The sequence below is a fragment of the Sus scrofa genome, chromosome 1, assembly GCF_000003025.6.
Source record: "Sus scrofa isolate TJ Tabasco breed Duroc chromosome 1, Sscrofa11.1, whole genome shotgun sequence".
NCBI lineage: Eukaryota > Metazoa > Chordata > Mammalia > Artiodactyla > Suidae > Sus > Sus scrofa.
The window spans coordinates 50,323,700-50,339,391 of NC_010443.5; the positions used below are offsets into that span (position 1 = coordinate 50,323,700).

Consider the following 15,692-nt stretch of genomic DNA (forward strand, 5'->3'; position numbering starts at 1 on the left):
TTGTAGTAGAGTCTGAAGTCAGAAAGTGTGGTACTTCTAGTTTTGTTCTTTTTTCTCAAGGTCGCTTTGGCAATTCTCAGTCTTTTGTGGTTCCATATAAATTTTAGGATTATTTGTTCTAGCTCTGTGAAAAATGTCATGGGTATTTTGATAGAGGTTTCATTAAATCTGTAGATTGCTTTTGGCCATTTTAACAATATTATTTAATTCTTCCCATCCAAGAGCATAGGATATTTTCCATTTCTTTGTATCATCTTCTATTTCCTTCATCACTGTCTTATATTTTTCAGAGTATAGATCTTTCACCTCTTTAGTTAAGTTTATGCTTAGGCATTTTATTCTTTTTGATGCAATTTTTAACAGGGTTTTTTTAAGTTTCTCTTTCTGAAAGCCTCATAAAATGAATTTGAGAGTTTTTTCATCTCAATTTTTTTTGGAATTTGTTTGAGAAAGATAGGTATTAGCTATTCTTTATATGTTTGGTAAAATTCCCCTGTGAAGTTGTCAAGTCCTGGACTTTTGTCACTGTAATTTTTTTTTTTTGCCATTTCTAGGGCCGCTCCTGCGGCATGTGGAGGTTCCCAGGCTAGGGGTCGAATCAGAGCTGTAGCTGCCGGCCTACACCACGGCCACAGCAACGCCAGATCCTTAACCCACTGAGCAAGGCCAGGGATCAAACCCGAAACCTGTGGTTCCTAGTCAGATTCGTTAACCACTGAGCCACGACGGGAACTCCCTGTAGTTTTTTTAAATTGCACATTCAGTTTCATTACTAGTGATCAGTCTGTTAAGATTGTCTATTACTTCCTGATTCAATCTTGTTTTCTAGAAATTTGTCTGTTTCTTCTATATTGCCCAATTTGTTGGCATATAACCATAGTATTCTTTTATGATATTTTTGTAACTCTGTGGTAACAGTAGTTATTTATCCTCTTTCATTTCTTATTTTACCTGAGTCCTCTCTCTTTTCCTTGGTAAGCCTCACTAAAGGCTTATCAATTTTGTTTATCTTTTCAAAAAACCATCTCTTTGTTTCATTGATCTTTTCTATTGCTTGGGGATGTGGTCTTTATTTTTTTTTTTTTCTGATCTTTTTATTCTCTTCCTTCTGCAAACTTTTGGTTTTGTCTGTTCTTTTTCTAATACCTTAAAATGGTAAGTTAAATTGTTTATTTGAGATTTTTTTATTTCTTTAGTTAGGCCTGTACCACTATAAACTTTCTTTCTTTTTTTTTTTTGAGAGTTTTTTTAAGATTTTTTATTTGTTCTATTTTAGTTGATTTACAATATTCTGTCAATTTCTGCTGTACAAATAAGTCCCCCAGTCTCACATACACACACATATACATATACATTCTTTTTCTCACATTATCCTTCATAATGTTCCATCACAAGCGACTAGATGTAGTTCCCTGTGCTATATAGCAGGATTTTATTGCTTATCCACTCCCAATGCAATAGTTTGCCTCTACTAACCCCAAACTCCCAGTCCATCCCATTCCCTCCCCCTCCCCCTTTAAACCACAAGTCTGTTCTCCAGGTCTATGAGTTTGTTTCTTTTCTGTAGATAGGTTCGTTTGTGCTCTATATTAGATTCCAGATTTGTTATAGTATATGGTATTTGTCTTTCTCTCTATGACTTACTTCACTTAATGTGAGAGTCTATAGTTCCATCCACGTTGCTGCAGATGGCATTATTTTATTCTTTTTTTTAATGGCTGAGTAGTATTTCATTGTGTATATATACCACATCTTCTTAATCCATTCATCTGTTGATGAACATTTAGGTTGTTTCCATGTCTTGGCTATTATGAATAGTGCTTCAGTGAACATAGGGGTGCATGTATCTTTTTCAATGAAAGTTTTGTCCAGATATATGCCCAGAAGTGTGGTTGCTGGGTCAGATGGTAGTTCTATATTTAGTTTTCTGAGGTAGCACGTACTGTTTTCCATCGTGATTGTACCAAATTCTTCTTAGAACTGCTTTTGCTTCATCCTATAGATTTTGGAAAGTTATGTTTCCATTTTCTTTTATCTTGAGGTATCTTCTGAATTTCCTCTTTGATTTCTTGACTTACACATTGATTTTTTTAGTAGTATGTGTTTAGTATAACACATTTTTGTGTATTACTCATTTTTACTCCTGTTAATTTCTATTTTCACACTGTTTTGGTCAGAAAAAATGCTTGATATAATTTCTATCTTCTTAAATTTGTTGAGACTAGTTTTGTGGCCTAGCATGTGATCTATCCTAGAGAACATTCCATGTGTGCCTGAAAAGAATGTGTATTCTGCTGTTTTGAGATTGAATAAATGCACTTTCCTATCCATTTCCCTATATCACCTTTGTTTCCCTTGAACATCCTCTTTACATCTTGGGAACCAAGACTTACCACAAATCCTAACTTGAGCAAAATGAGAAAAATCCTTAACCATCACTTCTTGGAGACTGATCTCATTCTGACCATGATTTGAATACCCTCTGTTCAGCTGTTAGAATCTCTCCTTTTCCCATCATCTTGGGAGCAGCCCCATGACATCTGGTTCTATTCTCCATGCTCCCTCACTGAGCCTCCAGGGATTTTAGCACATTTAGGTACTTGGTACTTTGAACATTCAGTTCATGGAGGAAACCTTTTTGTAGCACCCCAAGCCATTTAATGAACCATTGTAGGTGTACCTAGCAGAGTGATCTTACAAAAAGAGAGAAAATGCTTGTGGTATAGGTGGAATCACATGATGCCAAAGAAATGAGGTTAAGTGGTAGTGGCTACAGCTAAAATAAATGAATAAATAAAGAGAGAGAGAGAATAAAATAAAAATGGAAAGAGCTTCTGTTACCAAATCTTAGTAAAAGCATATTTTCCTATTTATCCCATTGTCTTTCTTGATTATAACGTGATGCTACCGATAGCTATCCTTCCACACTTTTTGGTAGCCATATGGATGGGGCACTTGGTTAAGTTCTCCTTTAATTAGTTTCTTCCACATTACGTCCAAGTTACCTCACCTGAAACAGAAGCCACATATTTTCATTAATGTTTAGCTCTCTCCAGTGGACCAAAACCAACACATTTCCATATAGTTTATATGTTAAAATTCTGTTTTGACAAAGATTCATAGATATAAATGCTATTACAATAGGAAATGTTCTAATTGCTCTCTCTCTTTAATTCTGAATTTTCTAGGGATTGCCAGGAGAACATGGTATCCCAGGAAAACCAGGCATTAAAGGAGAAAAGGTATAGCTTCTGTTTCCCTCAGTTTGTATACCAAGTAGCCAGGTAAGTGGAAGAGACAGCAGATCATAAAGATTTTGGAGGACAGAACAGGGCAGCTGGGATTTTTCAGGGGATAGATATTCACATAAACCATGGCATGAATGACGTCCCTGGTGTACGTTGTGTCACCCTAGGTTCTGGCACTGAAACGCAGTGTAATGAAATGAACTGTCTTAAGAGATGAAGATCTCGGGACTTGAAAAGTCTCTTTCAGGCTCATCTAACAGCTCATCTAACAATCACTCAGGACTTATTTCTTGATGTCTATATGGAAATGGTATATTAATATTGAACCATTACTTGGGAATAAATTAAGCACAAAGGTCATCTAACTTTATGAATAGATTTGGCCTTTTGTGCATCTGTCTATACATATACATATGTTTCATGGTACTGTAAACTTACCATAACATAGATCTAAGTGCACTTGAGGTAGCAGAACAGTGTCTGGCATGGACTGGGCATTCAGTACATATCATGGAATGAGTGAATGAATGGATGAAAGAATACATTTTGGCTACAGTCATGACTTAAAACTATGGAAACTGCTGCTTCCACACCTCCTTCCATGAACCTGAGAGATGAAGTGAGAATCTTACTCTGTTTCCTTAGGGAGACCCAGGTGGGATTATAGGCCCTCCTGGACTTCCAGGTCCAAAAGGTGAGGCTGGTCCTCCAGGAAAAAGCCTGCCAGGGGAACCAGTAAGTATCAGCCGTTTTACTGATATTTCCTTTGAAAGTTGATTAGTTACCATTTGTATGTTCCCAGTTTCAGATCACGGGTATAGAAATAAGTTCATGTCTGCACAAAAAGGAGTTTCATCCTAGTCTTTAGATCAGGGACCTAACCTTCTTAGAAATTTAATGCAAGCAAAAGAAAATGTACGTACACACACCACTTTACACACAGCTTTGGAAGATTCATAGGCCTCCCTGAATCTTCTGAGTGGATCTGTGAAGCCTAGTAAGGTACACTGGTTTTAAGCCATAAACCTTCCTTGGACAATATCTAAAACAGCAGAAGAACTGCCTGAAATTTCCTTTCCGAAGGCCCTGCATAGATCACCATAGGCAGTCATCTGTAGAAAATGTCCTTGTAGCCCAGGCTAATCCCAGGACATAGAAAACTGGATAGCTGAAAAATCTAACCCATTTTCCTGTTTCATATGCCTGTTTTCTCATCCTCTTTGACCTTTTATAGTAATAATAATAATAATACATAGTTCTCAATATCAAATGCTTCATTTTAAAGATGAAAACATCTAACATTTTAAAATAATTATACAAAATCTATAACCTAGTAAAATTTGTATTTTCTCTTTCTTATTCTTTTTCAGAAAAAGTTTACTTAAAAAGGATTAAGAGCAATGAAACATTTTAGGGTTATGACATCTAGGATATAATCAAACTTTTTAGAAAAAGAAATGTACTCACCTTCTTTTTTCTTCTTTTTCTTTTAGGGATTAGATGGAAATCCTGGAGTACCTGGTCCACGAGGACCAAAGGTAAAATTATCATAAATAAATTTTTAAAAATTAGGAATTAACAAGATATAGCTGGAAAAGTCATGTCCCTTGAGCCTTGCACTAACAGAAACATCTCATTGCACAGGGGGAAAGAGGACTGCCTGGTGTCCAGGGCTCCCCAGGTGACATAGGCCCACCAGGGGTAGGAATTCCTGGCCAAACAGTAAGTGGAATTCAATCAGGTTTTTAAAACCCTGTTGACCCAACATTGTGAAATAAACTCCAGTGACAAATTTGAAGGAGAAAAGAGTGAAAGGGTCAGAGGAAGAAATACAAAAAATGTTCTTCAGAGGACAGGAATTAATGGGCATTGTGGTTACATCCTAAGCACAGAGGATATACACTGTTTATTAACTTACAGATGCTAACCACACATACACGGACTTTGAATTCCAAAAAGTTATTTAACCTATTATTTCCCCCATTCTATATGTTTAAAAATACAAATGTGTGTTTGTAAGACTGTGAGCATACCTAACATTAGATTGTTATCTATTACAGCCTGTTTTTAATTAGAAAAAAAATGAAAAGTTAATTTTTAAGTGAATGGAGTTCTTATAAATGAGATAATTTCAAAAATCTCTATGTAGGGAGTTCCCATTGTGGTGCAGAAGAAACAAATCTGACTGGTATCCATGAAGATGCGGGTTCGATCCCTGGCCTTGCTCAATGAGTCGGGGACCTAGCATTGCCGTGAGCTGTAGTGTAGGTCACAGACCCAGCTCGGATCCTGCATTACTGTGGCTGTGGTGGAGGCCAGCAGCTGTAGCTCCAACTCTGTTCCTATCCTGGAAACTTCCATATGCCACAGGTGGAGCCCTAAAAAGCACACACACAAAAAATCTCTGTGTAGCTATGGTGCAGGTTGCAACTGCAGCATGGGTTCAGTCCTGGCCCACAAACTTCCACATGCCGCAGGTGTGGCAAAAAGAAAATCTCCATGTAATATCTTAGAGAAGAGAGAAAGGAAATTGGTTTTGATAGTTAAAACAAATAACAGGCAATTTTTATGTGTTTTAGCTATAAGGATAATGATGATAATAACGACCATTGTATGCATATTTGTGGACTAAATAGCAATGAGAGAAAACTCTTCATTTATTATGAAAAAACGTAAAAGATTTGAGACACAAAAAATAGAAATAAATGATAATTCTAATGACATTGATTGAAATTGCCCTTGAATGAAATGAAATTTCATGAGAGGTTAAAGAAGTTTTAAATAGTGTATGTGACTGGTGTTTGATTTTCCAGGATGATACTATAAAGACCACTGGAGATGGGAGATTTTTAAAAGTAAAAAAGTTGGGAGTTCCCTGGTGGCTCAATGGGTTAAGGATCCAGTGTCATCACTGCTGTGGCTTGGTTACAGCCATGATGTGGGTTTGATCCCAGACCCAGGAATTTCCACATGCCACAGGCACAACCAAAAAAAAAAAAAAAAAAAAAAAGGAAGTAGACCAGGAAATTATTAGGGGAGTAAAGAAGGTTGAAGCAACAAACAAATCAACCAAAAATAAGACCATAGTATAAACAGAAAGGAAGCAAAAAAGTAGCCTTGACAATAACAGTCATAGGAATATTTATTTTAAACTAAGAAGGGGAGAGGCAGGGAGCAGATACTGAAGTCAGGTACTGAGACTCCTGCCCTTTACTAACCTAGGTGGTCAGTCACTTCCTCACCCAGTGATCCATGGTCATTGATAAGGATGGGTCTGTCATCATTAGGTTAACTGATCATCTCCCACCTCATTTTAGTTACCCCAAATCTCAGTTTTCTAACACAGAAAAACAACTGATTGAAGCTTTACTTCCTACTCCCATCACTGGACACTGGTCTTGGCAATTTCTCCAGAGCAGTGAGTCATTGCCACCCAGAAGTCTTGGCCAACTTTGCAGGGAGTTTTCAGAGTGTACATGGTGGCAAGCCCTGTTGTTCCAGTAACTAAATTACAATGTTAGCCCTTTGTCCCACTTGGATAATTTATGAACATTCCTGGCAGAATTCTGATCATTGAATCTCCTTCCACTCAGGGCTCCCAAGGACCAGCTGGAGAGCCAGGTATTCAGGTAAGCTGCATAACCAAGTTATTTGGCACAGTAAAACCATCTTGCTGATCTGGGATGAAGTTACTACAAAACCCTTATAAGTAACTATTTCCCCCCTTTCCAGGGTCCTCGAGGTCTCCCTGGGTTGCCAGGAACTCCAGGGACTCCAGGGAATGATGTAAGGATGGTTTTTACTGACTTCGACTCTCTGCCACACCAGTTTTAATCTGCACCTGTGCCTGCATGCAAAGATTTGAACGTAATGTTTCTGTTTTCAGGGAGCTCCAGGAAGGGATGGAAAGCCAGGTCTGCCAGGCCCCCCAGGTGACCCGGTATGTTCACAGTCTGTGCCTGATTTATGTATATTTAATGCACTCAGAAGCCAAACAGCCTACCCGGCAAATTTTGCTGTCCAATGTAATTAGAATGCTTGGTGACTGTTTGATGATTTTGTTTATTCCCATTATTTTGTAGAGGGGGAAAAAATTCAAGCTACATCAGCATTTTTGTGTGTGTGAAGAATACTTATTTTCTGAGGGTATAATTCACTTGTGCAATTTTGCCCCAAGCTGAGCCTTGGCATATAATGTCTCAATCCCATGTAAAATTGAGTTAAAATACATAGCCACAGATTCTATTCTTTCTAATGCTAGTGACTAAATGAATTTCATTTTTCTCAAAGTTTGCAGGTAAGTTTCCTGCAATATGGTACATATCTATTGATTCTGTGGCTTTAAAATGCTGAAATAATTAAATTACAAAAACTGGCCTGAGTACACTCTTTAAAAATGGGTTTAGGCAATGGATGTGTGTTCCAAAGTTTTATTTTAGGTTAAACCTTGCTTTGAGCGACAGTGAAATCCCTTTAAATAGCCTCAGAATCGTCAGTTTTAACTTGAGAAGCCATATGGTACATGACATTGTATTAAGAATTTTGTATAATAAAATCCAAATCTGGCCTCTCAGTTCTAAGCCTCACAAATCCTTCTGCCTCCCACATTGTTTGGGCTTCATGTACCTTTATAAGCTATGTGCAGAGGCATATTTTGGCCTTTAACTCCACCACTGAGTGAATCGCGTGTGTACCAGCTGTGATTCTTGTAAAGTGTTACTCAGGTTTGCAGTGTCTCTCGGAAAGGACACTTAAAGACATGAGGCCAAAACACTGCTTAAGCTCCCTCAGTATCTGTCTGGCCTATCACTTAAGCCACCTGTCGGCTTTTTTGAGTTTCAGTGAGAAATGGTTTTACGGCAAACACAACCTTCCATATTTCTCAACAGCCTGATGATTTGCTTGGCAGAGGAGTTGTTTCCTTTTTTTTCTTTTTTTTTTTTTTTCTTTTTTGCTATTTCTTGGGCTGCTCCCGCGGCATATGGAGGTTCCCAGGCTAGGGGTCCAATCGGAGCTGTAGCCACCGGCCTACACCAGAGCCACAGCAACGCAGGATCCGAGCCGCGTCTGCAACCTACACCACAGCTCACGGCAACGCCAGATCGTTAACCCACTGAGCAAGGGCAGGGGTCGAACCCGCAACCTCATGGTTCCTAGTCGGATTCGTTAACCACTGCGCCACGACAGGAACTCGGAGTTGTTTCCTTTTAATAAATGATTTACCTTTATGTATTATTTAAAACCAGTAATATACAAGTGTTAGCATGAAGGTTGCCGTGTCATGAAAATGTTAAACAGAGACTCAGAATCAAAACAATGACATATGTGTGTTTGCATGTTCACAGTAGAGGAATTGTGACTATTTCTTAAAAACAGTTATGAATTCTATTAGTCCTATGTCTGTAAGGAAATAGAAAACAATGTTAAACCAACCATTCTGAAGGTGAGGCACTTAGAAGCCCCATGATGACGAACCTCAACTAACCCAGCATTTTTGAGGAAAAATGTCGACATTTATTGTATGTTTGTATTGTACTGCATGCCTATTGTATTGTAGTGTATTATGCACATATTTATACATATGATGTGTATTTGTTTTTTTTCTCCTTAACCATAGATTGCTCTTCCTCTCTTGGGAGACATCGGGGCCTTGTTCAAGGTACTCTGTTGCTATGTTAGAAATTATGTGTTAATTTCCAGGAAAAAAAAATCAGAAAGGAAATCTTTACCAGAATTTGAGTTTATTGCTTAGCCTTAACTAAAATTTAATTTTAAATGGAAAAACATCTTTCAGATAGAAAAAGGGACATGGACCTTCATGTGCCTTGTGCCATTTATGCTAATCTGTTACTCTCTTCTTTACCAGCCTCTCATTTTGGGGACAGAGGGGTGGGAGGCTGGGGACCAGGGGAGGAGATGGTAGTTCTGAGTTGAATGGTGTCATTAATACCCTTGAGCAGACCCTTCTCTCCTCTGGAGTAATAGCTTCCTCTTAATGGTGTTTACCCACCCAGGCTCACCACTGTGAAACCTAATCCTTCTCACAGTATCTGCTCTGGCCAGTCCAGGATGAAGAGCAGTGCTACTCAATAAACAGCTAGCTTGCAAGGCTGAGTTTTTATGTCATGGGATTTTACAAAGTGAGTTACAAAATTCCACAGCTGACAATTGCCCTAACATCTGTTACTCTGTTAGACAAAAATGATTTCTACCTATTATCCATGTCATAGGGAATTAATCTTGCTACTTATTATTATTTTTTTTGTCTAATACTTCCCTCTATTTTATTTGTAAAACAGATGGGGGAGGATGATAATGGAACACATGTAGGTTATGTATTTGCACGTTTCTTCGTGGTCTGCTAAGACTGTACCCAAATGAAAATCTTTGTCGCTTTACATTATACTTAAACCTTATGTATCTTATCTGTCAGTGTATGAATGGACAGGGACTATTTGTACACACACACACACACACCACATGGGCTACATGTGTGTATATGTGACTTATTTTATATTTCTAGCATTTAGCCCAAACATTTGCACAATGACTTACATAATAGTAAGCAGGAAGGAATATTTATTGAATTTAGTTCACACACAAGGCTCTAAAATTCTAGTGTGTGTGTGTATTTGTCAGGTGATTAAGGTTTTGAGATTAGTATATGAATATAAATATCAAAATGTAGAGAGGGATTTTTAAGACCTTCAGAAGAGAACATATTCTCATAAATCAGAAAAGTTTAGGAGTTCCCGTCATGGCTCAGTGGTAAACGAACCTGACTAGTATCTGGGTTTGATCCCCACCACCCACTCAGTGGGTTAAGGATCCGGCATTGCTGTGGCTGTGGTGTAGGCTGGCAGCTGTAGCTCTGATTTGACCTCTAGCCTGGGAACCTCCATATGCCATGGGTATAGCCCTAAAAAGACAAAAGATAGAAAAAAAAAAAGAAAGAGAAAAGAGTTTATGGGCTTTTCAGGAGGGTCTTAGGTTTATTGAGTTACAATAGCATGCCGGGCAATGCACTTTTTTACTTATATCATCTCATCATTTCCATAAGAATCCTATGAGTTCAGGCTGCAGAGTTTACCCATTACATATATGGAGGCTTAAATTCCAAGAAGTAAGTGACTTTCCCAGAGTCACACAGCTAGTAAGTGTGATGTCAACAGAAGAGCACAGATCCTCAGACAGTCAGTGTTGAAAATGCAGGATGGTAGGAGTTATTCCACATTAGGTGGGAATCTTTATCCTAAGGATTCCGGAACAGAAAAGGTTCTCTGTTCTAAGTATGAAAAGTAGTTATTGAATATCCTGGTAGAATATGGGGCAATTCACAGTACAGATGAAAAGACTGCAAAGAGCCTCTCACAGGGAAAAGAACCAGGGCTTCCAGGGCCTCAGACATGGAAGCAATGGACAGTCTCATCAGGACAGCATCCCTGTGATAAATGCCCCTGACACCTTCCCAGCATCACCTCAAGGAGATCTGAGTCCAATTGACCTTGACTGACAGTCCCAACAAGCTCTAATCAGTAGAAGGAGGAGGCATGCAGTTCCCCAACACATATAGGAATTTAGATTGGGAGTTGGATCTATTGGGCCAACCTCTTAATGTAATTTTAATCCTAATCCTATTACCCAGCACCTCCCTTTCTGCCTTGAGTCTTCAGCAAGTTGGATTGCTCTGCTTTCTGTTTTCAGAAACTGTGTGTGATTAAAGTGTTGAAAAGAACTGTAGTAATTCCAGGCCTGAATGATGTATACCTTCAAAGATCTTCCTCTATGTTAATCTGTGCATCAATCCCTATTTGGATGAGATTGTGTGTTAGCTAATATTTGAAGCATTTTTATTCTCTCCATGAGAAAAATCTTAAGATATTTTTTCAAGAACCTTAATGAAATCCATTAAGGATTTTCCTTCATTTACCATTCTGGTAACCCTAACCTAAAGAAGATGAGGTCAGTTTGAAGCCACTAGAAAATTCTATTGACTCGTAATTATTACCATTTTTTTATGTTTCATTAAAACAATCATGAAACTAGCATAACACTGTAAATCAGCTGTACTTCAGTTAAAAAGCAATCAATTGAATAATCCATTCTGAAATATTACTATGTATTTATATGCCATGTTATTATGTCTACAGATGCAGTACTTTATCTTCTTCATACTTTCTGAAATAGGAAATCTTTTTAGTTCTAAGTCCTCGGGAATCTCTCTACATTCATAGTTTTTTTAGATTTAATGTAGGTAGTTCTACAATTATATATGTATTTCTTAACTCCCTTACCAGCACATTAGCTCTGTGAAATGATCCTGGTGGTAAAATTAGTTTTTACCACCAGGAGCATGCAGGGAAACACTGCACACTCCAGCTCTAAGAAGGAGCCATGAAGAGAACTGTTTTTTTTTGTTTGTTTTTTTGGTTTTTTTTTTTTTTTTTTTTTTTTTTTTTTTTTTTTTTGTCTTTTTACTATTTCTTGGGCCGCTCCCGCAGCATACGGAGGTTCCCATGCTAGGGGTCTAATCAGAGCTGTAGCTGCCAGCCTACGCCAGAGCCACAGCCTACGCCAGAGCCACAGCAACGCAGGATCCGAGCCATATCTGCAACCTACACCACAGCTCACAGCCACGCCAGATCGTTAACCCACTGAGCAAGGGCAGGGATCGAACCCGCAACCTTATGGTTCCTAGTCGAATTCGTTAACCACTGCGCCATGACGGGAACTCCAAAGAGAACTGTTTTGATCCCAGCATTTTTTAGGGAAATTGCTTCAGAACATTTTCAACATCATACAAAATTAGTCTTCCATGGGACATATTTTTGGAAATCAAACTTGTGCTGATATACACTGGGTCAAAAATATTGAACTTGAATAACCCTGGACTTTTTTGCCAACTTCCCCTTCATGGCAAGCTTCAGCTCCCTTTTCATGTTTAAAGATTTCTTCTCTTTGGTTAAAAGGATGGAAAAATAGATACTTATATTGTCCTACCTTTACTCAACTATTGAAATTAAACTCTCTCTCCCACTCAGTAGTCCCCTTTCTATGCCTTTCCTGATCATATTTTTATAACAATTTATTGAAAAACAAGCTTTTGTAGGGCTTTACATGATAAGATGTTTCTCTAGTGAGCTCAGACACCTAAACTCAAGCCTTACCAGATCAGCTAAAGATTACAGAGAAAGCAACGGAAAGGTAATTCCACTTAGATTTTCTATCTGCCCTTGGATTCAATGTAGAAGTCGAGTCCAGGTCACTCAGTTAATTATTTCTTACCTGAATGCTTCCACTGACACCCAAAATGTAGTCAGCTGTGTATACAGTTCTCCAACAAATTAGGCTCTCAAAAGGAGAAATCCTTTCTTTGCAGGTTTTTCTTGTCTTTTTTAATGATGTATGCTATTGGTTGAATGAACTCTGTAATCCATCTGGTTATTCCAAACTTTACTGCCACCTCCCTTTCTAAATGTGCTGCTAAGCAATTGAAACTCCGTATTCTTGACTTATATGCCTATTTTTAAATATTTTTTACCTTCCCAAAAGCAGTCTCTCAAATGAATAAGTTTCTGAAATTAGAGTGGCATAGCAATGGCCATAACTCAGTGCTCACAAAAGTTCAAGTAGAAGTTCAAATCCAATCAAAGCTCACTTTTATAGATTCCTGTGCCCTTATCTTTATCCTCATCAGAACTTCTGTGGCAACTGCCAAGCCAGTGTGCCTGGGCTGAAAAGCAACAAAGGAGAAGAAGCAGGTGCTGGTGAGCCTGGGAAGTTTGATTCCATTGTCCATAAGGTAAGAAGGTGGACTCAGTGTTGTAGACCCTGGAAGGGACACACAGTGCCTTCTCTCAGCTATGACTGCTCTATACTCTAGGGTGATGCAGGGCCACGGGGTCCTCCAGGAATTCCAGGCAGAGAGGGACTAAAGGTAAGGAAGTCTCTCCTCTGTGCAGCCTTTAATTCTGGATAAAAGAAGAAACCCATTTAAAAATGCACTACTTTTTCTAAAAATATTTTGGAAAAGTGTGTAAAAGCCATTTGCAGATGTCGTTTATTTGTTCCCTGATTCTGTCCAGATTACATGCCCCGGGTGTCCTGAGAAGATATACTTGCTTTTCTCCAAAGGATGATAAAATGATTGAGTGTACTAGCTGAATTTAATGTCTTTCTAGGGGAGCAAAGGAGAGCGAGGCTACCCTGGGATACCTGGGGAGAAAGGCGACGAGGTAAAATGTTCTTCTCTGATCATATGACCCTGCTATTGATTCTGTCCATGTGATGCAACAAAGGGACATCAATATTTCTATAGCTCATAATTGATGCTAAACAAATTTTTTTAAAAAGACAAGTTTTTTCAACTGTTAACACATTTCACATAATATGTTGATGTTTATTATCAGTGGCCCAGTTTTTGAGAGGAAGAAATTAAAACACAAAAGTATCAGTTTACTATGTTTCTGCTTTCGTGTAGCAGGTAACAATTCTAGCTTTCTCGAGATAAAAGCAAGGAGAAAGAGAAAAAGGAGATTTACTGAAAAGAATCCCAAAGCAGCTCATAGAACTGAAGGAATAGTTAACCACCAGCGTAGGGATGAGGTCAGCTCCAAGACTCAGCAGAACTTTCCAGGGCCCCTGCTGCAACATGACTCAACTCTGATGACCTTGGTTTGTCTGTGTCTCTAAGCAACCTTCAGACTCTTCAGAGGAAAAAAAAAAAAAAAACTATCAGAAGAGTCTGCTTGGATGGTTGAAAGCAGCTACCCACCCTCCCACTAAGGTTCAAAGTCAAATGTGCTTTTGAGATGGTATAATTTTCTGACTCTCAGCCACACTGATGCTCAAGATATCATTCTTTCCCACACAGTTCATATTAACTCTTAGAAAAACCAATTAGGATGATGAATAGTTGTTAGTTTAAACAGTTTTGATACTAATAATTCTTAATGAAAGTAAGTAAGCCATCTGGCATATATTAACCTTGATGTTAGTGCCAAAAATCGTAGCAATATAAAGTAGATCTATTTTTTGAGTTGTGGTTACACTTCATATTATAAATTGTCATCAAGTGTTATTGTTTTTAATTAATATTGATTCTGTTCAAGAAAATTGTGAGGATCGGCTTGTTTTTTTCCAAGTTAAAAATTGAAGAGCAAAGAAATACAGCATTTATTTTCATCCATGAATAAAACAGTAAAGGCACTTTATTTTCAGAATAAGGCAGAGTCATTGAGCTTTTGCATCTTCATGGTCCACAGAAAGTCACACTAAACTACAAGCACAGTATCTGATTTTAATAGTCTAACAGCTTTTATCTGCCTAAACTCAAGAAGTAGATTTTAAAGGCAATTGAGATGGTAATAACAAAAAGATCAGGAAATAATTGGAGTTCGGGTTTTTTATAAGTGACTCTAAATTAAATTTATTAGAAGTTAACTTTTATTGATTCTTCAGGATCCTTAGCTCTCCTGGTAAACTGAAATTCCTCAATTCTGCCACTGTTTTAGTATGCTTTTCCTTGAATACATCTTGTGGGTTCTTTAACACTGTGTACACAAACTTTGCACAAGACTCTATTTTTTTTTGCGGGGGGTGTGCTCCAAGTGCATCATATGGACGTCCCCAGGCTAGGGGTTGAATCAGAGCTCCAGCTGTTGGCCTACACCACAGCCACAGCCTCCAGATCTAAGCTGTGTCTGTGACCTACACCATAGCCCATGGCAAGGCCGGATCCTTAACCCACTGAGCAAGGCCAGGGATTGAACCCACATCCTCATGGATACTAGTTGGGCTCATTACCACTGAGCCATGACAGGAACTCCCAAGACTTTTTTTTTTAAGGGCCTCACCCCAGGCATATGGAAATTTCCAGGCTAGGGGTCAAATCGGAGCTGTAGCTGCCGCTCCGCCACAGCCACAGCAATGCCGGATCTGAGCCACGTCTGCAAACTACACCACTGCTCAAGGCAATGCTAAATCCTTAACCCAATGAGCAAGGCCAAGGATCAAACTTGCAACCTCATGGATACTAGTTGAGTTCATTACCACTGAGCCACAGCAGGAACTCCACAAGACTCTTATTATATGGACACTTCCAACTAGTTCAGAAGGAGATTCTCTTCTGTATTTTCCTCACATCACTTGAATGTTAGGAAGTATATTCATAGAAACCTGAAGTAACGTACTTTTTCTCTTGGACCTTTTTGGGGAATGGAGCAATTCAGCTTCTCCCCCTCAGGCAGATGGGAAATGTGAGCTGTTATCTTGTCTTCTACTTGGACTCAGATACTCCCTGAAATTTTTAATTTGTTGATTTGTTTAAGTTAATGAAACTTTAGTGACGTGTGTTTCTTACCAGCCAATAAACTATACTATTTTAATATGCACATAATACCTAACCATACAAAGTCTTAAGATGTCTGCTCCACTCTTAGTGGA

General features: G+C 38.5%; 1 protein-coding gene across 1 annotated transcript in view; it reads left to right on the forward strand.

Moving 5' to 3' along the window:
- COL19A1 (collagen type XIX alpha 1 chain) overlaps positions 1-15,692 on the forward strand; it is a 357,863-nt gene that overhangs the window by 279,306 nt on the left and 62,865 nt on the right. The window contains 11 exon segments of the mRNA XM_003121272.5: positions 3,189-3,242; positions 3,894-3,983; positions 4,742-4,786; positions 4,893-4,970; positions 6,842-6,877; positions 6,981-7,034; positions 7,135-7,188; positions 8,866-8,907; positions 12,946-13,050; positions 13,132-13,185; positions 13,430-13,483. Coding sequence (XP_003121320.4) covers positions 3,189-3,242; positions 3,894-3,983; positions 4,742-4,786; positions 4,893-4,970; positions 6,842-6,877; positions 6,981-7,034; positions 7,135-7,188; positions 8,866-8,907; positions 12,946-13,050; positions 13,132-13,185; positions 13,430-13,483 — 666 coding nt within the window.